The sequence below is a fragment of the Saccopteryx bilineata genome, chromosome 2 (assembly GCF_036850765.1).
Source record: "Saccopteryx bilineata isolate mSacBil1 chromosome 2, mSacBil1_pri_phased_curated, whole genome shotgun sequence".
Classification (NCBI taxonomy): Eukaryota; Metazoa; Chordata; class Mammalia; order Chiroptera; family Emballonuridae; genus Saccopteryx; species Saccopteryx bilineata.
In genome coordinates this window covers 351,232,018-351,258,026 of record NC_089491.1, presented here as the reverse complement: position 1 = coordinate 351,258,026, position 26,009 = coordinate 351,232,018, and the positions used below count along the sequence as shown (strand labels likewise).

Here is a 26,009-nt window from a genome sequence, read left to right as displayed (position 1 = left end):
GGTGCGCGTGCGCGGGCCCGCCCCTTTACCACCCCCCCACACCCCACACCCCACCCCCGCTGTTGGCTCTGCGCAGGTTGATCTCCGAAGTGTGTACTAGTTGTTGTTGGTCTGTTTTTCCGACCCTACCCGCCGTGTCATTAAACCCTTTCGAGCTGCGGTTTCGTCATCGCAGGATTATCCTGGCATTCAAATAACTTAACGTAGGTAAAAGTGTTAAAGTCTCCACTGTTCTTCGACCGGAACAGACTGTATTCCTCTTTCCATCTCTGCCTTTGCCCTCCCCGCACCAAACTTCTAGAATCCTAGGATTTGTAGAATTTTTAAAGGGACCTAATTCCGAGTCTTCTTTCGCTCTCGATTTCACACACAGAAATTAAACATCTTCACTTCAGGATTCTTAGGTTACGGTCGATAGATCCTTAGAGCGCGACAGTTTCAGGAATTCTCTGGAATCTGCAGAAATTGTGATTGGCAGGTCGTCTGGAAAGAAGGTCCAAAACTTTCAACAACTTCTCAAAGGAATCTAGTCACCCAGAAAAGATTAAGAACCATTGTTCTCTATATTTTTCATGGGTTTTTTGGTTGTTTTTTTTTGTTGTTGTTTTTGACAGAGGCAGAGAGAGAGAGAGACAGTGAGGGACATAATAGGGACAGGAGGGGAGATTTAAGGACAGACAGGAGGGGAGAGAGATGAGAAGCATCAATTCTTCATTGCAGCTCCTTAGTTGTTCATTGATTGCTTTCTCATATGTGCCTGGAAGGGGGGGGGGAGTGCTACAGCAGAGCGAGTGACCCCCTTGCTTAAGCCAACCACCTTAGGCTTCAAGCCAGCAACCTTTGGGCTCAGGTGGGCAACCATGGGGTCATGTCCATGATTCCACTCTCCAGCTGGATGGAGCCCACGAGCTGGCTTCAAGCCTGGGACCTCTGGGTTTCAAACCTGGGTCCTCTGCGTCTGAGTCCGATGCTCTATCCAATGCGCCACCTCCTCCTGGTCAGGCTCATACTATTTCTAGTACCTGGTTCAACCTAGTGTATTTAGCACCTTTTATTTACAAAACATTGTGTTAGAAGCTGGAAACAAAAATGCTTGACAGACAGTACTTCATACTCTATGGTTTCAATGCTTTGACAGAAGGATGATCCCTTTAAAAATAAGGTCTGATTTCAACATGAAAAATTTAAAGGAAAAAAAGAAGTAATGTGTGTCGCAAGCATTTCTCAGACTTTTTTCCTCCTGACCCACAGTAATAACATATTGCTGTGCCTCAGAACACACATATGCATATATACCCACATTTAAATGGAAACAGACATCTTCTGAAATAATACACATACTATATGTTATGTATTCTACTTTAAATCACTGGTGACCACCATAAATTGATTTCACAACTGTACAATATTGTTATTTTTAAGCTGATATTTATTAAGGACTTGCTAGATAGGCACTAGTGCTATCTACCTATTATCTGATTTAATTATCTGAGGTAATAATATTCTCCATTTTAAAATTGTGGAAATTGAGATTAAGAGAGGTTAAGCAAAAAGAGAGAGAGAGAGAGAAGTTAAGCAATTTAATCTCCCTGGATAGTTTTTTTCAAAGGAAGATGTGAAGGGAATTCAAACACTGGTTTGGGGGATGAATAGAGGAAAAGGTGGGATGTGAGCTGGTTTTTAAGATCTCTTCCAACTCTAATTGTTTATAATCCTGAATTCATTAATGGAGAAACAATATGCAGATTCATCTTGATCAACAGAGAACAGCAAATTATGTCTAGCCTGAATAAGACAGCTAGAATGTAATGGTGTTGAGTGCTGATACTTATCTTCCTCCTGTCCCCTTTTTTCTTCTCTTCCTTTATTTTATTTTATTTTTATTTTTATGGGAGGGAGATACAGAGACAGATAGGAATATCAATGTGTTCCTGTATGCACCCTGGCCAGCAATCAAACCGGCAACCTCTGCACTTCTAGATGATGCTAACCAACTGAGCTGTCTGGCCAGGGATTTTCTTCTCTTCCAATTCTTACTCAGTAAGTATCACTACCACCCAGAATTGCTCAAGCAGGAAACCTGAAAGTTATCCTAGACTCCAGCCTTTCCCTCTCACATGCACTTAGTCAACAAGTCTTTCAACTACATTGTGATGTTTGTCAGCAAAATAATTTTGACAGTCATATAGAAACGCAGACACCCTAGTGAATAAAAGACTTACTCTTGAACTTTTGAGTTTTAGAGCTGCTTCCTTTGAGAGTGATTGCCTCATGTTTAATTAGGCAGATTTATGAACTTCTAGAATGATAACACTACAAATTAGCCCATTTAATTGCCTAAAAAAATCACCAAACCTTTGATTATCTTATATAGCTAAGTAGAGTATCTTATATAATTGTGGTATACAGGTCTGTGATTATAAAATGTTTAAGGATACAATTCCTTTTTTAAAAACATTGATTTTAGAGATAGAGTAACATCTGTTTGTTTTCCGTTTAGTTGCACATTCATTGGTTCCTTCATGTTTGTGACCTGACCAAGTATCAGACCTGTAACTCTGGTGTGTTGGGCCAGCACTCTAACCAACTATTTTCCCCAGGCCAGGGGAAAATAATTCCTTTTCAAGACCAATGTAGCCCTGAGGCTCATTACCATTTCTGTTCACAAAAAGGTTATTTCATCTGCTTGATGTGTGGTTGTATGGTGGACAGAGTGTTGACCTGGAATGCTGAGGTTGCCAGTTCAAAACCCAGGCTTGCACGGTCAAGGCACATACAAGAAGCAACAGTGAGTTGATGTTTCCTGCTTCTTCCCCACCACAACCCCTGCGTTTCTCTCTCTTTCTAAAATCAATAGGTAAAACCTTTTAAGAAAAAAGATGTATTTCATCAATTCTATGATGAATTTTTCACATTTTAACATCTCTGAAAAGAGGATGTCTTGCCTGACCAGGTGGTGGCGCCGTGGATAGAGCATCGAACTGGGATGCCGAGGACCCAGATTCGAGACCCCGAGGTCACCAGCTTGAGCGCAGGCTCATCTGGTTTGAACAAAGCTCACTAGCTTGAGCCCAAGGTCGCTGACTCGAGCAAGGGGTCACTCAGTCTGCTGTATCCCCCTGGTCAGGGCACATATGAGACAGCAATCAACAAACAACTAAAGTGCCGCAACTGATGATGCTTCTCATCTCTCTCCCTTCCTGTCTGTCCCTCTCTCTGACTTTCTCTGTCTCTGTCACTAAATAAATAAAATTAAAAATTGATAAATTAAAAAAAAGAGAGAGGATGTTTTAAAGTCAATAGGGTGGCCCTGGGCGGTTGGCTCAGTGGTAGAGTGTTGGCCCAGTGTGTGGATAACCCAGGTTCAAGTCTCAGTCAGGGCACACAGAAGAAACGCCCATCTGCTTCTCTATCCACCCTTCCCTACTCTATCTCTTTCTTTCTCTTTCTCTCTTCCCTTTCCACAGCCACGGCTCAATTGAAGCAAGTTGGCCTCTGGCGCTGAGGATAGCTCCATGGCCTCCACCTCAGGAACTAAGAAGAGCAATGTCCCAGATGGGCACAGCATTGCCCCCTAGCAGGATTCCCTGGTGGATTCTAGTTGGAGCACATGCAGGAGTCTGTCTCTGTCTCCCCAACTCCTCTCACTGAATAAAAAATAAAATCAATAATGTTAAATTGTTCTTGGCATTTTTTACTTTTTTTTTAAATTCATTTTAGAGAGGAGAGAGAGAGGGAGAGAGAGAGACAGAGAGAGGAGAGAGAGACAGGGGGGAGGAGCTGGAAGTATCAATTCCCATATGTGCCTTGACCAGGCAAGCCCAGGGTTTCGAACCGGCAACCTCAGCATTTCCAGGTCGACGCTTTATCCACTGCGCCACCACAGGTCAGGCGGCATTTTTTACTTTTATTGGTACATAAATAATGATGTCTTATCATTGCTGGCGTTTAACATATAGGGTAGTTCCTATACTTTAAGATAAAAGGCTCTTTTCTGGATGAAGTAAACATTCTCTTCTGACTGGCTTCCTTTGATTTACGCTTTTCTACATTATTTTTCAATCAGAATGGGGGAAGATAAAAAAGAAGAAACAAGGCCCTGGCCGGTTGGCTCAGTGGTAGAGCGTCAGCCTGGCGTGCAGGAGTCCCAGGTTCAATTCCCGGCCAGGGCACACAGGAGAAGCACACATCTGCTTCTCCAACCCCTCCCCCTCTTCTTCCTCTCTATCTCTCTCTTCCTCTCCCGCAGCCAGGGCTCCATTGGAGCAGCGTTTGCATGGGCGCTGAGGATGGCTCTGTGGCCTCTACCTCAGGCACTAGAATGGCTCTGATTGCGGCAGAGCAACGCCCCAGATGGGCAGAGCATCGCCCCCTGGTGGGCATGCCAGGTGGATCCCGGTCGGGTGCATGCGGGAGTCTGTCTGACTGCCTCCCCGTTTCCAACTTCAGAAAAAAAAAAAGAAGAAGAAACAAAAGAGAAAAAGGTATTACCTACTATGTTCAGGCATATTAACTGCTTTTATGTAGATTATTCTAAGTAAATGAACTTCAAGAAATTGGAAGAGCTAGTTATTTAAAGGAGGACCAATGTTTTTTGGATATAGAATCAGAGACTTTCAAAAGTAGAAGCGTCTCAGGAGACATTTAGCTCTAGTTTTCCCAATATATAATTCTTTATAATTAAGCATCCTTCATAGTGTGCCTCTTTTATCTTGTAAGATTTCTTCCATTGTTTCAGCCCATCAAGATGTTTTAGACTCCTCTTTTACACTGGCTATCTGCTTTGGCTATACAGACCCCTTCCTTCCTTCCTTCCTTCCTTCCTTCCTTCCTTCCTTCCTTCCTTCCTTCCTTCCTCCCTTCCTCCCTTCCTCCCTTCCTCCCTTCCTCCCTTCCTCCCTTCCTCCCTTTCCTTCCTTCCTCTTTCTTCCTCTTTCTTCCTCTTTCTTCCTCTTTCTTCCTCTTTATTTTTTAACTAGAGAGAGAGAGAAAGGGACAGAGAGACAGGAAAGAGGAAAGATGAGAAGCATCAATTCTTTGTTGTGGCATCTTAGTTGTCCATTGATTGCTTTCTCATATGTGCCTCGATCAGGGGGCTTCAGCAGAGCGAATGACCCCTTATCAAGCCAGTGACCTTGGATTCAAGCCAGCGCGACCTTGGGCTTAAGCCAGCAACCTTGGGGTCATGTCAGTGATCCTACACTCAAGCTGGCAACCCTGTGCTCAAGCTGGTGAGCCCGCGCTCAAGCCGGTGACCTCAGGGTTTCAAACCTGGATCCTCAGCATCTCAGGCTGATGCTCTATCCACTGTGCCACCACCTGGTCAAGCCAGACCCTATCTTTCTTAATTTTATGGGGAAATATTGAATAGGATCCAGCCAAGGTTCTATAGCATAGCAGTAGATACATACCTCCAGGTTGACATAGCCTCCACCCATCAAGCATTTTTGGTTATGATTTTCAACCAATTAAGAATTCACCCCAACTACTAAAACACTTTCCTGCTTGGGGATAGTGTTGATTTTGCTCAAGGTGCACTCCAAAGACAATTTTTCATGGTCTGATTTCTCTTTAGCCTGGACTCTGGCCATGTCCCACCATGGTGCCTCCATTTTAGTTCTTTTATTTTTTTTAGATATTTATTTATTTGAGAGAGAGAGAGAGAGAGAGGGGAAGAAAGGCAGGGAGGTGGGGATGAGCAGTTGCTTCTTGTATGTCTCTTGATGGCGCAAGTCTGGGGATTTGAACCGGCAACCTCAGCATTCCAAGTGTGCCACCACAGGTCAGGCCTATTTTAGTTATTTTCAACTGCTATTTCCCAAATCCTGCATGCAATTCATGGGTCTTTTCCCCCATTGTTCTTTCTGTCGGGTATGCCTTTTGATCTTTATATAGTACCTCCTATATATCCTTTAAGGCGAAGTGATCCCTTACTAAGAAATCTTTCCTTGACAGACCACCTCTCTCTTCATTAGCTTCAAGCCACCCTTTGCTATCCTTCCATCGTAGTACTTCACATATCACACTATAACTGTTAGAACTTGACTGTCTCTCCCACCAGAAAGTAAGTACTTAAACTCTGAGGGCAAGAACTATACTTTACTTCTTTGCATTTGGCACACTAAGGCACTTGTTTTGTTAAATTAATTAAAGCATAAGAATACCATGAAATCTTATTAAATAATATGCTGAATGTTTATTTCCATAATCAGTTCATCAGTGCTGTCAAAATGTAATGAGATTGATTTCAGCTATATCCTCTTGTACATATACACGGCATTGTTACTCATATCATTTTAGAGGGCTTATTGAACTAATTATGTTTACACAAGTATGTTTCTCAGTAGACTGAAGGCTTAAGGTCAAGGTTTTGTACCTCTTGTATTTTGTAACTAGTGTAGAGGAAATCAGTTTATTCAACAAATTGTGCTTTAGTGAAACTATGCTGGTTCCTAATGATTTTGTTTACAAAGTCAAGTAATTAATTTTATTAGTAGTTTCTAGGACATAACTTTTTTATATTTAAATAACTGGGCAAGCTGTGCATTTCCGTTCTTCCAGGACTTTTTGGTTCTCCCCAGCATTTCTGAAATCTTATCTGAAGTTCTTTCAGCACCCAGGATGTGATTCATTTGGATCTGGAGACTTCAGCAACTAGCTCCTTTAAATCAGTTAACTAGCTCTTATTTTAATTCCATCTATGCATAGTTTACTACACTTGATCTTAGACATTTAGATCTTGAAGATCCTTCAAGTTTATTTTTATCGGGGAGCGGGGGGTTGGTTGGGATAGAAGGGAGCTAAAGCTTCAGTACTATTGGGTTGGGGAATAAGTTCGTAGCGTTTTTATATTTTATTTTACAACGATTTGTTTGCTGTTTGGCAAAGGGTAAGTATTCATTCGATAAAACTCTTTCTGCTCTACAAAACTATGTTAGTTGTATTTTTGAGTTATTTAATTTTTTATTATTGTTTTGAGGCTTAGAAATGGAATACCCAGGAGGCAAAAATCAACATTTTCGACACCTGCTCTTCTTTGCTTTTCATCGAGGTAAAAAAGCTGCCGAAGCAGCCTGGGACATTTGTGACGTGTATGGAGAAGGTGTCATAGGCGAGTCTACAGCACGGAAATGGTTTGCAAAGTTCAAAAATGGCGACTTTGACGTCAATGACACATCCTGCAGCGGAAGGCCTTCTGAATTCGATGAAGAACGTCTCAAATCACTTTTGAAGGAGAACGGTCGCCAAACCAGTCGTGAATTGGCGGAAAAAATGAACTGCGATCATAAAACGATTCTCAATCACCTTCATTCAATGGGATTTACCGAAAAATTGGGAGCCTGGGTGCCTCACGAGCTCAACGAAAAAAAACAAAGAATAAATACTTCACTCTTTGTATCTTATCTTTGCTCTTGCTGGAAATATATTTAACAGTCCTTGTCATTGCCATAAGCATATTTTTTCCTCTTGCAAGCCTTAGTTCATAGGTGTTTTATTAATCATGCCTCACAATTTGTATTTTACAAACTTCAAAGCAGCTTTTACAGTTTCCTTTGAGGTTCATAAAGCTCTTTAGGAAGACCTGCTCTTAGGCAACGGTCTTCAAGGCAAGAATATCCACTGGGGCTTTCAAAGAACTCAACGCCCAAGAGGCTGAGATGAGAACGCAAGAGAGAGGCCCATTGTGAGGCTGGAGAAGTAGGCAGGGAACAGATCGTGTAAGACTTTTGGCATTTATCTTTAGAGTAAGCAGAGCCATAAAAGGGTTTTAAGCTATCAAGAAAACACTGAAAATAACCAAGTTAGTATGTTGCTGGTCCACCCAGATAAAGTTGTTTTATCTAATACCTCATATGGCATTGGCTAATACTAATTTAGACTAAGATCAGATCAAGAAAGGTAGAAATGAACATAGTCATTACACAAGATGGACAGTTTTTGATGACTGTTTACAAGAAAGAGATTGTGGTTTGTACAACTGAATAGATGGCCGGACCAGTCACAGTAACAAGGAACACTATTAAAGACTAAGAGGTTTCTGTGAAGGAAGATTGTTGATTTTAGTCAAAAGTAGAGATCTATGCAAGAAAAAAAGAACAGAACCGACTTAAATTCAGGCATTCTGAATGCAAGTCTGTAAGACACTACATGGGTTAGGGATTATTTAAATATATCAGTAAAAACTTTTTTCTCTGTAGTAGGTAGTGGCAAAATAAATACGAGTTTCTATCAACTCAAAAAATTTCTGGGCCCTGGCCGGTTGGCTCAGTGGTAGAGCATCAGCCTGGCGTGCAGGAGTCTCAGGTTCGATTCCCGGCCAGGGCACACAGGAGAAGCGCCCATCTGTTTCTCCACCCCTTCCTCTCTCCTTCCTCTCTGTCTCTCTCTTCCCCTCCCGCAGCTAAGGCTCCATTGGAGCAAAGATGGCCCGGGCGCTGAGGATGGCTCTGTGGCCTCTGCCTCAGGTGCTAGAATGGCTCTGGTTGCGGCACAGCAACGCCCCAGATGGTCAGAGCATCGCCCCCTGGTGGGCATGCCGGGTGGATCCCGGTCGGGCACATACAGGAGTCTGTCTGACTGCCTCCGTTTCCAACTTAAGAAAAATAAAAATAAATTCTGGTTAGAGCTCTAAGAATGAGGGTTCTTCAGTGTTTAGTCCAGGATCGATAACTCTCCTAGAGTATAAACAGAAAGATAGTGAAAACTAGAGAATTAAAAACAGAGTAGATGACTCAGAATTTTCACAGCACTTAAATGATCTTTTACCATTAAGCCAAATCTATTTTGGATTATCTTTCTCTTTTGAAATCTTATATGGAAACCTTCAAATAACTCATTGTGCCCTTTGGACTTATAGACTCTTAAGTACATATTCTTGGGGATGTGGGGAACTGACTTATCTGAACTAGTTGTTAATAGAGCAGTATTCACTTAATACCTTGTTAAACCAAGCCTCAACATTTCAATTTAACATCCTTAGAGAAGAGATAATGGTTACTATTAAATGTCAGTGCTTCTCTAAAAACTGTATGATTTCAAAGGTTATTTACCCCAAATGGTTTGAAGATAGTTCAAACTACATTAACTTTATCTTGAAATGGATGTTCTGCCTCTAAATTTCTTTAAAACCTACATGACCACCCTATAATCCAAATATATTTTAGCCACTCTGATTGTAACAAATTCTATCAAAATGAGTAACAATTTTGATAAAATTGTTAAACAGAAAATAATTGTCAGAATATATTGTAATTTTGATTCTAGAAATGTGGTAAATGTAACTATACCTTGAGTAACAAGCTGATATTATTTCAGGTCACTTCATCAAGTTAATTAATACATACATCTATATACTAACATGCTACTGATATCATGAGGTCAAGACAGTTCCCAATATATTAATTCTGTCTAGAACAGTGATTTTCAATAGATGCCACAAGAATTTTTAAAACACGTAATACCTATTTAGTCAGGGACACTGACCTCTTTTCCATTAGATTGTCAAATAAAAAAAATGACAACAGCCAGCACAATAATAGCTGTCAGTGGGAATGAATTAAAAATTATATCTTATTTTTGTCAGATAGGCAAAAAATATATTTTTTTGGTGTGCACAGAATTTTAGGAATCAGTTTTTGTGCCATTAGATAAAAAAGATTGAAATCACTATTCCAGAACATTTCAAATTTTTCACAATTCGTAATTTTAACCCTTCACTCTGTAGTTCTTAAATCACATGGAGAAATCTGACAGAATTTTCTAAGAAATGATTACAGGGAACGGATTAACTATCATTTTGAGCTATCATGTTTTGGATTTTTCCAAGATGTAGCAGAATGGGTCATAATGTAAAAATTCTATTTGCTTAATGTAGGAAACATGTCTATTTCTAAGCAGCCTGATTTATTAATGAGAATCAGTAACTTATGCATAGTACAAACAAGTGTATGGTTTAGCTATTGAAGAAAAAACACTCATTTCCTTCAGTAAGCCACTCAGGATTTTTCAGGGCTTGGTTTTCAATACTGAAAACTAGAAATAGTTAAAGAAAGGTTGTATGAAATTGTAGTATTGAGTATCTGCCCACCTCAAAAGAAGGCTTGATCCTGCAGTTATATTTTTAGTTATGACTATAGTAAAAATAAGAAAATTAGTTAATATAAACTGTTAGAAAATATTTTAAAACCACAGTTTTGGAGTTTGTCCATAGCTTGAGTTGAACAAAATTATTTAAACTTTTAAAAATTTTATTTTTTGGACAGAGCAATTTTTAAAATAGTTGTAATTATCCCAGCAGGTATGAAACGATTTTTTTTTTTTTTTTTTTTTTTTTACAGAGGCAGAGATAGACAGGGACAGACAGACAGGAACAGAGAGAGATGAGAAGCATCAATCATCAGTTTCTCGTTGCGCGTTGCGACTTCTTAGTTGTTCATTGCTTTCTCACATGTGCCCTGACCGTGGGCCTTCAGCAGACCGAGTAACCCCTTGCTGGAGCCAGCGACCTTGGGTCCAAGCTGGCGAGCTCTTTGCTCAAGCCAGATGAGCCCGCGCGCGACCTCGGAGTCTCGAACCTGGGTACTTCTGCATCCCAGTCCGACGCTCTATCCACTGCGCCACCGCCTGGTCAGGCTGAAACGATTTTTTAAAAATGTATTTATTGCCTGACCAGGCAGTGGTGCAGTGGATAGAGCGTTGGACTGGGATGTAGAGGACCCAGGTTTGAGACACCGAGGTCGCCAGCTTGAGCATGGGTTCATCTGGTTTGGGCAAAGCTCACCAGCTTGGACCCAAAGTTGCTGGCTTGAGCAAGGGGTTACTCAGTCTGCAGTAGCCTCCGGGTCAAGGTACATATGAGAAATCAATCAATGAACAACTAAGGAGCCACAACAAAGAATTGATGGTTCTCATCTCTCTCCCTGCCTGTCTGGCCCTATCTGTCCCTCTCTCTGACTCTGTCTCTGCCACACAAAAAAGGTATTTATTGACTTTATAGAAGAGGAAAGGGAAGACAGAGAGACATTAATTTGTTGTTCTACCTATCCATGCATTTGCCAGTTGATTCTTGTATGTGTCCTGACCCTGGGGATCAAACCCACAACCTTGACATGTCTGGACAATGCTGTAACCAACTTAACTACCCAGCCTCGGTGGGACAGAACTATTTTTAATGAGTTGCTCATATCTGTACGACTTTTTTTTTTTTTTTTTTTTTTTTAGAGACAGAGAATCAGAGAGGGGGATAGATAGGGACAGACAGACAGGAACGGAGAGATGAGAAGCACCAATCCTCATTTTTTCATTGCGACACTGTTGTTCATTGATTGCTTTCTCATATGTGCCTTGACCACAGGCCTTTAGCAGACCAAGTAACCCCTTGCTCGAGCCAGTGACCTTGGGTCCAAGCTGTTCAGCTCTGCTCAAATCAGATGAGCCCACGCTCAAGCTGGCGACCTCAGGGTCTCAAACCTGGGTCCTCTGCATCCCAGTCCGATGCTCTATCCACCGCGCTACCGCCTGGTCAGGGTAAACGACACTTTCATGTTTCAAAAACATTTATGTGATTTCAAAAAAAAGGACAGAGTTATGCTATAAATATTTGAAGGTACCTGTTTAGAAAACTGGTATCAAACCGATCAGTCTAATAGGAATTAGTATGTATGTCCATATACAATTTTTCTATATATTACATATTGATATATGATTCAAATACTTTTTAAAATAAAATCCTACCAATGGAGAAGTGAAAAGTCCAAAAGTCAGTTTTTAGGTTGCTCATCTCCATTTATAAATGACAGAAAAATAATACTGGTATTAATTTGTACACAAACTTAAGATGGAAATATTTTCAACAGAATGAGACACCACAATGAAGGCTTCATGAATAATTTATTCCATTTGAAGTTTTTTTTGTTTTGTTTTGTTTTGTTTTAAAAGTATAAACCTTTTCATTTCCTCAATCACAATTTGTACAACTCAGTGTTATGGCATTCGGCAGCAATAGTGTTTGTTCCTTATCCTTTTTGTTGCACGTTTTTAAAAAAAGCAATTGGACCATATTAAGTGTCACTGCTAAACAACTTTAAAACTTCCCTTCATAATGTGACCAAGCTGTTTTGGAAGAGTTAATGCTGACACATGTCCAGTAATGACGTTACAATTTGTGAGGTCCACAAATCCAGTTTACTTTGAAAACTAAAGCTATTTTAAAACTTTATGAATATATAAACCTGAGGAGTATTTTAGGTCCCAAATCCAGTTTTTCATTAATACTCCACAAAAAAAGAAAAAATATATATAAAAATTTAAACCACAGTTCTGGGCCCATTAAAACACTAAGAAAAACCAAAAGGTTAAGATTTCCAGCTGATTTGGGGTGCAGGGCTAAACAATGTACTGTTATGTCAAAACATTTTTCGTTAATTTAGACTAACTAAATAAAACCTTAACGGAAAACCCAGACCAAAACATCACCCATGCACATTAAATGTTATTAACAGACTGATATGCAATGCCATAGTGGATAAGAGGCAAATTATATGATGCAACAGCATTTTAAAAACTTCCTTTTAATGTATTCAATTTGAACACTTTAAATAATGCAACATAGTATTTTGATATTACAGTATTAACATAGTGCTTGATTAAAGATCTTCAAATCTTCGTAGTAACACATTAAGTTAAAAAAATTACCTCGGAAAGTAAATATGAAGACCAAAGGAGAATATTTTAATACAGTAATCTGTGCCATACTGACAATTGAGTACGAATACAGCTGAGGATAGTTCACTAAGTAGTAAGAGCTTAATTTTAGTGGTTTAAGAAAAGTTTAGAAAGATTAAAAATTACTACTACTTTAAAATTTTAAGGATTAAATATAAGTACACTTGGTGGCCTTCTGGCCAAACAAGAAGGTGTACAGAAATTTATTCATACAGTGTTAATTCACAGTCCTGATAACTGAATGGCTTGCATAAGAAAGGTATGGCTAGATGTTTCTCACTGGCTGGAAGCAGACTTTATATAAGTAATCTTTTTAAATGCCAAAATACTGAACTTCCACCCTGCTTTGTAATGGATAACTGCACAAAAAACAGGTATTAGCACTGTAACAAAGAAGTCAAGATGTTGGTGATCAACTGGTATAAAGTATATTATTTTGCTTACCTATTTAAACAAAACAAAACTACCCACTCTTGTCTGTGACAGTACATTAGTAAGTCAGATCCATCATTCTGCATAAAAGGCGTTTGTTTGTTTTTAAATAAGTCTCCTGACCTTTTCTAATGGCTATTTAATAATTTCCTATTTCAGTGTGAACTTATATATGAAAGGAAGAAAAATATCTTATCAGTAAATCCTGTATATTTAGGAACTGCTCCCTGATTCCCAGATAAAAAGGAATTGTATACTGGGTTCCTTTCTTATGGCTCCATATAAAAGAAACTGCCAGGGAATAATTTTTTTAAAATCTATTTTCAAACTGAGGTGTGATTACTAAAGGCTAGTGATTTTAAACAACTGAGAATATAGCTTTTATTTTAAAAGTCACTAATGCACTAAGTATATAAAAAAGGATATTCTTTTTATAGAAATTTCAAATAAGCATCTTTTTCTTCAAATCTCAGACTTTTTTTTAAAAGTACAGAACAAAACATGCCAACATAATCTGTAGTGTGTTAGCACAATTTAAAAATGAATGCAGAGATGTGATCTTTAAATTTTAATTTCAAAATATGCTGACCATTGGGATTGCATTATACCTTTGAAGAAATGATTGAAAAATCTTTGTCACTAATTGTGTTTTCTTTATAGAAAAAAAAAAGACTTGTTACTGTTTTAATATACACAATTTGAAGACATTATATTGTTCATAAGAAAGTGATATTTAAGCTAAGCATATAGTATTTACAAAACATGTTCCAATAAAAAAATAAAACATTCCGAATTAGTTGTTTTGTAAATACAATTGATTTTGTTCTTGTAGAGAATTAGTGAACTTACAAATTTGGAATTTTGCTAGACGGTTTCCAAGAAAGATAGGTAGACTTGGCGACTGTGAATTCAAGTCAGCAACACAGGTTGGAGGCTAACCTGGACTCTTGTGAGCAGCACTGTAGAAAGGATTTTTCAAGGTGGTAAAGCCTGCATAAAAGCAGTTATCCTGGCATGTGCAAACAAGAAGGGGAAAAGCTGTATGGAAGGAAGGGGTGAATTAAAGTCCCTAAAATTCAAGTCCCTTCTTTAGGGAGGTGAGAACCTCCTTGGCATATGTCCTGCCTTAATCTGAGCTGTGTTATAGAAAAGTACAGACTCTGGTGTTTGGGACTGTCATCTCCAAACCAAGAAAATTAAATAAATAAAAAGGCAAAGGGGGAAACAAACAGATTAAGTTTAGAAAATGGTTTTTTTAACTAGTGAAATAGAGTCTGAACGCCAGAATTCACTGAGAATCTATTTACACCACAGTTTGATTGCACACACACTCATCCATACATATGCATACACTCAAACATATTCCCAATCTTTAATTTAAAAAAAAGTGAAACAATCAAGAGTGACTGCTCTTAAAATAATTTGTAAAATGCCTAGAGCTGGGCTAAATTTCAACCTTATAGCAGATCCTGAAGAAAATTTTCATAATTAATAATATTCCCATGCCTAGATGTGCCACTTTTAAACTGAAAAAAATTTATGCATGTAACATTAAACACCAAAATTAGGATAAGCATTCAGTAGCAAATGTTTTTCTTGTAAAACTAAGTTTTTTTCACTGAAAATGGCCTGAAATATTAGTCATAGCCCTAAACCATAGTACAAAATATAACTGAAGAATTCTGATTTTATTCTAAGTTAAACGACCTAACAATATCACTTGTATATTGCCATAATGTCTGTAAAGGTGTGATATATAAAATGCTGTAAGACCTGGTACCTTTTCCATTTATAAACACAGTGAACTTCATTACTGTACATGTACTCTGCAACTACAGCTTAGCTGTAAATCCTCCACACACAATGGTATGGACATTATTCCCCCTCTATACCCATTAAACTGTACATTGAGACAATACAAATTACTGTCCCACCCATCCCTTTACAAAAAAATAATACTCTAAAAGCAACCCTACTGCAACTTTTTAATTAAGACGATTACATATATTTTAGACCAATTGCTTTAAAGCAAGAAGGCAGTATAAACCTTCTAGGAAAATTTTTATAAAAGAGGTTAAGAAATATAAGACAATTTATACATTTAAAAACTTACAATAAATAAGAGATGCAGGCATTTTGAATACTAGATACTATACTCCAATACAAGAACATCTTGATGTTCTGAAGCCATATGTTGAAATTCATTGTTCCTCATTTCCTCTCCATGCTTTTAATATTCATTTAACATGACTGGGTACTATGGCTCATTACTTTTCACAAATACTGTGACTGGAGAAAAAAAGTTAAATTTTGCTACGAAAATGTTATAATACGTTTTGTATGATCAGTCATCATCCTAGAGTTCAATATAGTCAGTGAAAAATAGCAGGCTTACAGCCCCTCCCCCCACATCAAAACAATATTTGTTGAAGTAATAAGAATTAGACCCCATCACAAATGACTTTCACTGAGAAGATAACTGTAACTTCATCTTGCAGCGAAATGTCTTTTTTCCTTGTTCTTTTCTTGCACAGTTCCATCAAATGAAGATCACAGCATATTCATGATAAAGTTATATAACTGATTCAGCACCACAAAATGAATTGGGAGACAAGAGCGTCTGTCCTGGATTGCAGGATCACAGGTTAGCCAGGAGAGTGCATTGTACTGTTCCAAAACAAACCTGAGAAACAAATAAAACTGTGTAAGTTGTGTATTTTTTTATACTGTAGATTTTGAAAGCATTTTCCAATTATGACATCTAAGATTCAAAGTCACTTAAAAAAAAAGAGGAATATATGGAATAGGGAGTGTGGTGATTAAAGATAACTAATTTTCATAACAATGACTCTCAAAAGTAGATCACACATGTTAGAAAGAAAAAGCACTTATTCTGAACGATATAATTCATCTAGAGACCCAAGGGTATGCAACTGTAAACTACTGCCAAAAATGAGAAAAATATATAAGGAAGAAAGCTATTTTCATTCAGTTACAATGGAGAATCCTTAATGGTAAGAAGAGCTGTACCTGAGGACATCTGAAGTCTGATTTGAGTCAAGTGGGTGGGAGTGTTTACTGTGAAGCAGCTCGTCAGATTGCACTGAAGGCACGTGGAGGTGCAAAGAGGCCTGAAAAAGTAACAGGACATTAGCCAAATGAAAAAAAGCAAGGCCTCTTCCTTGATGAAATACATTTTAGATCTATGTAAGGAATGAGACATGTTATAAAGTTGCTTGTTGTTCTTGTTCAATTCACTACAGAAGTAATTTTAAAGTGTGTAATATATTGAATCTTACTTCCTTTTCTTCAGCTTTGTTTTTGAGACCACATGATCATCTTAAATAAAAATGATTTCCAATTATTTCCTAAGTGTAACCTTCCTAGATGTGTCCAGTAAATGTTTAGGGAAAGCACTAAACTGATAAACCTGAATACAGTCTATTTCTAGGTTACATAGAACTTAAGACTATATAGATATGTCTGACCAGGCGGTGGCGCAGTGGATAGAGCGTCAGACTGGGATGTGGAGGACTCAGGTTCGAGATCCTGAGGTTGCCAGCTTGAGCGCGGGCTCATCTGGTTTGAGCAAAAGCTCATCAGCTTGGACCCAAGGTCGCTGGCTCCAGCAAGGGGTTACTCAGTCTGCTGAAGGCCCACGGTCAAGTCACAAATGAGAAAGCAATCAATGAACAACTAAGGTGTTGCAATGTGCAATGAAAAACTAATGATTGATGCTTCTCATCTCTCCATTTCTGTCTGACTCTCTGTCTCTGTAAAAAAAAAAAGGGGGGGGGGAAGACTATACAGATGTAACTAAATGTGGCACTGAAGAAAGTTAACAAGAGTAAGCGTATGCAAATGTTTTACTTATAAAGTTACAAATCTCTTTTCTCTTGGTTAAAATAACTTATTTATTTTAAAACTGTAAAAAGACAGATTTGGAACAGTTAAGGCAAGGGCAAGGAGATATTTGGAAACTCCAACAGATTTAAAAAACAACTTTATTTATTGATTTTAGAGAGAAAGGGAAAGAGGAAGGGAGAGAGAAACACTGACTTGTTTCACTTATTTATGCATTCACTGGTTGTTGTTTTTTTATGTGCCCTGACTGGGGATCCAACCTTGGCATAGCAAGTCAATGCTCTAACCAACTGACTAACCGCCCAGGGCCCCAACAGATTTATTTTCGTTTTGAAAACCAAACTCTGATTTTCAGAAATTACTCTTAAGAATCAGGTGGTTCTTTTGGGTTTTACTGCTAGTGAACAATCAAAAATGCCAGAGTCCACCTCATTTTTTAATTTTTATTTTATTTATTCATTTTAGAGAGGAGAGAGAGAGGGAAAGACAGAGAGAAAGAGAGAGAGACAGAGGGGAGGAGCTGGAAGCATCAACTCTCATAAGTGCCTTGACGAGGCAAGCCCAGGGTTTTGAACTGGCAACCTCAGCATTTCCAGGTCGACGCTTTATCCACTGCGCCACCACAGGTCAGGCCCACCTCATTTTTAAAAATGTGCCCTGCCAGATAGCTTGGTTGGTTAGAGCATTATCCCAAAGTGCATAGGTTGCTAGTTTGATCCTTAGGGCACATACAGGGACAGATCGATGTTCCTATCTGTTTCTCTCTCCCTTCCTATTTTGCTAAAATCAATCAATAAAAAAATTTAAATAAATAAAAGTGTGCCCTGGAGGAAAATAAATCTCTAATAAACAGTCAAATTCTATGTTCACTTCCTGTTTTCCAGGCATTGTGCTACATAAATCTTGAGCAAATCTATCTTCAGTGAGGTTGCGAGAATTTAAGTAATACAGTGCACAGACTCCTTCTTCTGCCCACTCAATTTCACAATGGAGTAACAACTGGCATATCCCTTTAGGTATGGCAAAGCGAGAAAAATGAATGTGGTACTCTTCACATTTCAATTTCAAAAGTGAATAATTTTGTATCCAACTAATATATAATAATGTTAAGAAGCTATAACAACATGGTGGTACTGGCTGCAGAAACTCTTGGTAGACCTCATTCTGTATAGGGTACTATCTTATATTTATGTGCTCTCTCCTCTGCAACTGTAATAAATGTATAAATTCTTCAGTTGTATATTCAGAAAAATAGCCAAAGATATAGATGTTTCAACTATACATAAACTCTTTATTTATGAGTTACAAGTGAAAGTCTTATATGACAGATCAATACAAATTAACTGAATGTAATTAGTATCAATGTTCTAATTTCTACAATAAAAAGATTTTTCAATCCTCTAGGTAACAACCTTTATTTTTCCAAGCAAAGAGAAACATACACGGTGGTTTTATTGCCTATGGTATTGAAATAAAATGGTATGTATGAAAACAAAAGGTGAACAAAACTGTGTAAGTATGCCTTACTCGGTAATTCACATGGGAAGTCCTAATCTTGTTAAACTGTATCTGAGGGTGAATGCCCACTTTATACTACTATCCTCTCTGTAAACAAATATTGAGTAGAAAAGAATCTGAATAGGCCCTTGGACTTTTTGTCAAGTGGTGTTTCCTTAAAAAAAAAGTTCCATGAAACACTAAGGTCATGAACTATTAATAGGTATTACATAATCCTTTTCTTGTATATTAAAGTAAGTTTAGGAAATAGTAAACAGTTATTTACTACTGTTTTTCAGAGCATTTAATGTGCATACATGTACTGTAATAACAAAAGAGGGCAGAAAGCACGTGTAGCACTTCTCAAAGGACCAAAGAACCCTTTGTTTTGTACAAACTCCAAGGACTACTATTCTGCAGCAACCCCTTTGGGAGTATGTTCTTGTAATAAGATCTGTAGAGAACACTGAACTTATATAGAAAGTAAAAGTCACATGATAAAACTATTACCTTGACTGACACTCTCTTAATATAATATCTCACTAACAGTCAATTCAGATCAACAGCTTCTGTATTCTTTATGAGTATACTACAGAAGTTCACTAAACTCAAATGATACTGGCTCAATATATGTGTGCCAAGGATATTAGGATTTAATAACAACAAACTTAGAAGATAGCAATAAGCCAATTGGTTCATGTATCCATTAAAATATAACCCCAAGAAAGTAAAGCATACTATCCAACATTTACCCTACAAATAATAAACAGAAAGTAGTCAAGTTAGCATGACTTACGGAATAAAATGGTCAACTTCTGGTGGGCTTATATAAGAAAATGTGGATCACAGCTGAATCTGCTATTTTGGAATAATAGTAGCAGCAGCTACTATTTTGTTAATACAAACTGGATAGGGCTTTTCACATCTCATTTTACCACTTTATGACTTATCATAACCTCGTTATATCAACTGCTAATGAATTTGTTTTGATGAAGTAAGTCACTATGGGTCTGAGAATATCATTACTTGAAAACCACTCAAGTTTTAACACAGCAAATTAAACAAAGCTAGAAAGCTTTTTTGAGAGGTAGTAAAATGGATCTAAATATATATCAAGTATTCTTACAAAGATTATGAATCCTTCAATCCCCAAAATAATGCATAACAAGAGGAGTGTAGTATGATTTAATTCAAAGAATAACAGTATAATCATTAAAAGACCCAGTTTTTAATCTTGTATCTGCTACTAATATATGACTATGGACAAGTGAATTTTTCTGAACTTTAATATGCTCACCTAGTAATGAAATGGTTAAAGGTAATAGAAGGTTTCTCTCAACTCTAAACTTCGTATGTGTAGTTGAAATAATATGAGCAAGGGTCCCAGAAATTGGATTTAAGAACTTCCAAAAGTTCAAACTTAGCATGAACTTAAAAATTAGACTTGTTTCATTATTATATAATTCTCTTTGTGATCTTGTGTAGAAAGTCATGTGGCAATGCATTTAAGAGCTTATACAAAAGCTAAAAGGTCTCAAAAACCCACTTCTATATTTCTAAGGACATAAGCCATCAATTAGTATTATTTAGGAACTGGAATAGAAATGGGAATACCTTAAGAAAAAGGGGACACTGATATTGTGCTTGAGGACATGCTGACCAGAACCAGTCAGGTAAGGGACCCGCTTTGGCAGTTGATACAAAGTAACCAAGGGCCAATGGTTGCTGAAGAATATTAGTTACTTCATCATGGGATTCTGTTGAAAGTAGTCGATCAGTACCCTGACCCTTAAAAAGACAAAATTAAAAGTGTGTTAGTTCAATTGATATATCTAGGCACTAGATATAAATACAGACTAGTTTATGGAAATCAGTCTCATAATTTTATCACTTCAATTTAAAAAATACTGACATTTATAATAGCATTATAAAAATGAGTTTTAGCCTGACCAGGCGGTGGCACAGTGGATAGAGAGTTGAACTGGAACGCAGAGGACCCAGGGTCGAGACCCCGAGGTTGCCGGCTTGAACATGGGCTCATCTAGCTTGAGCATAGGCTCACCAGTTTGAGCGCAGGGTCCACGGCTTAAACATGAGATCAGAGAAATGACCCCATGGTCGCTGGCTTGAGCAAGGGGTCACCTGCTCTGCAGGAGCCCCCCACGCCAGTCAAGGCACATATAAGAAAGCAATCAATGAACAACTAAGGGTGCTGCAATGAATTGATGCTTTTCATCTCTCTCCCTTCCTGTCTGTCCCTCTCTCTCTCTCACTTAAAAAAAAAAAGGTTTTAACAGTTGCATAAGGAAATGAATACGCCAACTGTTTAAAGTTTGCATTACTATGCCAAGTCCATGTTCAGTGTATGTGTGTGTGTCTTTGAAGCTGACCAAAATATAAAATGTTCAATGAAATTTGAACATTATTTCCTAAAACTCCCTCAACTAATTCCTGACTATCACACCCTCATCCAAAAGGTGGACTAAAATTTATTTAGCTTGTTCATCTAGACTACCTTTAAAATGCAATTAACAATGTTTCAAAAAGCATTGTAACAACATGAAGGGACAACCATTAAGTGATGTCCATATCCCTTGGATTAGTCAATGTATTTCTAGGTATTTATTTTAAGGAAATAGACAAAATGAAAAATGATATGCATGAAAATGTTCACTGCAAAATTACCTATAACAAAAAAAAAAATAAATGTCCAACATTTTGGGAATGATATATCAAATTATGATAAAACAACAATGCAAAGTTAAAAAGTTATACTTACTGAAAACTACAATATAAATACGTATTGGGAGATGATTTGTTACAAGTAAAAATAATTTTATTCAAGTGGTTGAGATTATCAGTGTTTTTCCTCATATATTTTTTCAATATTGTCATAGCTTTTTTAGTTAAGAAAATGAAAGAATGTAAGAAAAGACTGGTAAAAATCCTTATTTTAAAAAGGCAAATTCTAAACATATACATACTCTGATAAATAACCATTATATAAAATTTCATTCAAATAAAAATGTCCTTCTAATGAAGTCTAATTTGTTTGGAGTTCAAACAGAAAGAAAAAACTAGCCTGCTTCCATAACTGCTAAAAATAAACAGGTTGAAGGGCACGGTGGTTAGTTTTTTCTGTACTTATGAGAAAATTAGTATTTATGTTCTTTGTCACAGCTATAGTATAAATGGCAGCTCTTAGAGCAATATACTGATTCTCAGATAATCCAATGCTATATACTGAGTAGAAGCTAGAATGAACTGATAGGAAAAGTATAAAATAAGGATTAATGCAAAGTAATCTACAAAATATGAAGTCAGGCCTAACCAGGTGGTGTCATAGTAGATAGAGTGTCGGACTGGGATGCAGAGGACCCAAGTTCGAAGCCCTGAGGTCGCCAGCTTGAGCGCAGGGTCGCTGGTTTGAGCCCAAAGGTCGCGAGCTTGAAGCCAAATGTTGCCAGCGGGAGCCCAGGGTCGCGGGCTTGAGCAAGGGGTCCCTCACTCTGCTGTAGCCCCCAGTCAAGGCACATATGAGAAAGCAATCAATGAACAACTAAGGTGCTGCAACTAAGAATTGATGCTTCTCATCTCTCCCTTCCTGTCTGTCCGTCCATATCTGTCTCTCTCTCTCTGTCTTTGTCACACACACACACACACAAAAGAAAATATGAAGTCAGGGAAAGCAGAGCCACAGAGATTCTCTTAATAATGTACAGTTCAAAGTTCTCATGTCTATAAGGCAAAATGTACTGTTAATCTCATTATTTGTTCATTTCCAAAGAAAAACAGTGCTGCTTCATAGATCAATTCATTACTAAGTTAATGATAACATTTAGATAAACTGAGCTTTTATAATAGTATATTACCTTGCCAGCATCACCTCCATGAGGGTAATGAGATCCTGGAGAATGTACAGGAGACCCCGTTGGAGATGCAGGAATAATATTAATGAGATCAGGGTCAAGCTCATCTGCAGTGTCTAACAAATCAAAGAAACCCATTCCATCTGCTATAGGAGAAAGAAAAAAATATTAAATAGTACATTTTTCACATTTCATGGTTATTTACAGGAGAGTTAAAATTAATCTACCAACATCTACTGAATGTCTACCGTGTGCCAAGTACTGTGCTAGGAGCCATATAAATAATTATGCATAGCCAGATGTGTGGTGGTGCAGTGGACAGAGCATTGACCTGGAATGCTGAGGACTTGTCCGGTCAAGCCACATACAAGAAGCAACTGTTTCTTGTCTTCCCCACCTCTCTTTCTCATCAATAAAAAAATCTTTAAAAAAATAATTACACTTAAAAAATAATTACGCATAAGCAAGCATGTGGTACTCTGAATAATGCCTCCCCACAATGATGTCTACAGCCTAATCCCAGGAATCTGCCAATATGTTACATAAAAAACTTTGCAGCCTGACCAGACGGTGGCACAGTGGATAGAGCGTCGGACTGGGATGCAGAGGACCCAGGTTCGAGACCCCGAGGTCGCCAGCTTGAGCCTGGACTCATCTGGTTTGAGCAAAGCTCACCAGCTTGGACTCAAGGTCAATGGCTCGAGCAAGGGGTTACTCGGTCTGCTGAAGGCCCACGGTCAAGGCACATATGAGAAAGTAATCAATGAACAACTAAGGTGCTGCAACGAAAAACTGATGACTGATGCTTCTCATCTCCCTCCGTTCCTGTCTGTCTGTCCCTATCTATCCCTCTCTGTCTCTGTAAAAAAAACAACAATAAACAAACAACTTTGCAGATATGATCAAGCTACAGATTTTGAAAGAGGGAGATAATTCTGGCTTAGACAGGTGGTCCAATAATCAAAGGGCCCTAATAAGAGGGAGGCAGTAGGGTTAGAGTCAGTGAAGGAAATGTGCCGATACTACACTGCTTGTGTGAAGATGGAAAAAAGGGCGGTGAGCAAGATGCAAATGGTCTCTAAAGCTGGCAAATGCAAGGACATAGATTGTCCCTTAGAGCTTCCAGAAAGAACCAATGATGCAAATTCTTTTACTTTAGCCCAGTTAAGACTTCTGACTTCTAGTACTAAAAGATGTAAGTGTGTTGTTCTAAACCAAGCATGTGGTAATTTGTTACAGCAGCAATAGGAAACCAACACAAAGCAAACACAGTATGCTGGAATTAAAATGTATTTAAAAAAGACTACTTGTGATTTATAGTTATTCTTTATTAGGAAGTAAAACATTCAAATTACTGTTAGAAGAGAATAATTAATACCATACTTGTGACTTTAAAGCTGTGCAGACATTTTCTAGGATAACTCAGAGCAACCAACAGAATATCATTTATTTTCTCTACTACTAAAATGCAATTTATAAATTCAGAAAAGTTACATCCCTACTTCTCCAGTTTATATAAATTACTACAGAATTTTGGCAAATCAAGACAGAAAGGAATATATGAGCTTCAAAGTGTGTGTACAGGTAACTCAATAGCACAGGCAAATAACTAGAAACATTTTTATGACGAATACTGGTTATTATTTTTATTTTTTTCAGAGAGAGAAAAGGGGGGGAGAGAGGGAAAGAGAGAGAGAGAAATATCAGTCCATTTCTGTATGTGCCCTGACCAGGGATCTAACCAGCAACCCATGAGTATTAGGATGATAGTCTAACCAACTGACCACCTGGACAGTGCCAATGTTGTCTTTTTTTAATGTTTATTTTTATTGATTTTACAGAGAGAGAAAGGGAGAGAGGGAGACATACAGAGACATAGAGAGACAGGTACATCAATCTGTTCCTGCATGTGCCCTGACCAGGGGATCAAATCAACAACCTCTGTGTTTTGGGATGATGCTCTAACCAACCAAGCTAATCTGGCCAGGGCGCCAATGTTGTCTTTTTAAATAAGTAAATATTAATAAGGTAAGACACAGCACCAGTTCTGATATCAGGAAGGTAGAAAAATGGTTAGTTTTCTGTTGCTGCTTTAACAAATTATCACAGACCTGACTTAAAACATCACATATTTATTCTTTTATCATTCTGGGGTCAAGAAGTACAAAATCAGTTTTATTGGGCTAAAATCCAAGTACAGGAGACCCCGTTGGAGATGCAGGAATAATATTAATGAGATCAGGGTCAAGCTCATCTGCAGTGTCTAACAAATCAAAGAAACCCATTCCATCTGCTATAGGAGAAAGAAAAAAATATTAAATAGTACATTTTTCACATTTCATGGTTATTTACAGGAGAGTTAAAATTAATCTACTGATCAATAGGCCAAAATCAAGGAACCAACAAGGCCATGCTCCCTCTAGAATCTCCAGAGGATAATCTGTTTCCTTGTCTTTTCCAGCACCTAGAACTATATACCTTGGCTCATGAGCCCCTCCTCCATCTTCAGAGTCAGCAGTGTAGCACTGCTTTTCTCTGATTTTGCTTCCCTCTGTTTCTATCACTTGGCCTTGCCTCTTAGTGTATAGTCAAATTTCCCTCTTATAAGGATATATATGACTGAATTTAGGGCTAAGCCATCTCAAGAGTCTTAACTTAATCATATTTGCATGCAGTCTTTTTTTTCTTTGTCATATAAGAAAACATTCACAGGTTTCAAGGACATTCCCAAGACATGGTTATATTTTGTCTGATATTAATCAGCCTGTAAGTAGCCATAATCCTCAAGACTTGTATTTGCAAACCTTTAAAGAATAATTCACCTACCATTGTTGGGATTGAAAGCTAAGTCCAAATTTTCAGTGGTGTAAGTAGCTGAAGCTACTTGCACAGAAGCAGAAGTAGGGAACACAAGTATATGAGTACATGATGTATCCTGTGGGGTATTTAGCTGAGACGTCTGCATGTTTAGAGTGGTGCTTCTTCCAAATACAGAACCAGTTGACACAGAATCTGAAAGGAAATGAAAGGTATTTCTTCTTTTAATAAATGAATCAATTTTACATAATATTTAGAAACTTAAGTGCATGAAGAATTAAATCTGATATAAACTAAAACAGCTAACCTGGCATAATAACAAAAGAGCCTTGGGGTTCCATGGCTACCAAGCAAGCACTGAGAATGCTGGGAGAGTCTGCAGCAGATATACCACACATTCTACACATGTCTTTGAGCCTTTTACTTAGAGATTGTAAATTTCGACGACTCAGCAAACAGCTCCAATCTGTGGGTATCAACAATAAGAAAAATAATATCCAAAATAACATCATTACTGACACCTTATAGAACCATCAACTAAAAGTGTCTCACTGATGATGTTACTCAACATCTTTATAGCCCTAGCTTCAATGTACATCAATATCAATTAGTATCTACTTAAGAGAGGATAAGTTGAGTAATAAGCAGAAAGGGAGGAAAATGAAACATGAGAAATAACAACAGTAATAACACTGATATTAAAGTTGTAATATTGGAGAGTGTACATTTAAAATTTGAATTAAGTCATTTGTGGCCTAGATATCCATGGTTCCTCTTTAAAAAAACATTAAAAATTACAACAAGAAA

At 37.8% G+C, this 26,009-nt stretch overlaps 1 protein-coding gene and 1 long non-coding RNA gene across 3 annotated transcripts in view; one reads left to right on the top strand and one right to left on the bottom strand.

Moving 5' to 3' along the window:
* The first annotated feature begins 55 nt into the window (after positions 1–55).
* On the top strand, positions 56–7,403 carry LOC136326572 (uncharacterized). 2 transcript variants are annotated; one of them, XR_010729471.1, is made up of 3 exons: positions 56–203; positions 1,906–2,040; positions 6,980–7,403. It is a non-coding gene; the product is annotated as an uncharacterized lncRNA (long non-coding RNA). The 2 variants fall into 2 exon arrangements; XR_010729470.1 differs by lacking the exon at positions 1,906–2,040.
* A 4,469-nt stretch (positions 7,404–11,872) lies between these two features.
* MED13 (mediator complex subunit 13) overlaps positions 11,873–26,009 on the bottom strand; it is a 118,132-nt gene continuing 103,995 nt past the window's right edge. The window contains exons 25-31 of the mRNA XM_066262731.1: positions 25,510–25,668; positions 25,212–25,397; positions 24,667–24,675; positions 22,389–22,528; positions 20,131–20,304; positions 16,186–16,286; positions 11,873–15,838 (exon numbers count right to left, since the gene is read on the bottom strand). Coding sequence (XP_066118828.1) covers positions 15,706–15,838; positions 16,186–16,286; positions 20,131–20,304; positions 22,389–22,528; positions 24,667–24,675; positions 25,212–25,397; positions 25,510–25,668 — 902 coding nt within the window. The 3' untranslated portion in view covers positions 11,873–15,705. The remainder of the gene's footprint in view (positions 15,839–16,185; positions 16,287–20,130; positions 20,305–22,388; positions 22,529–24,666; positions 24,676–25,211; positions 25,398–25,509; positions 25,669–26,009) is intronic.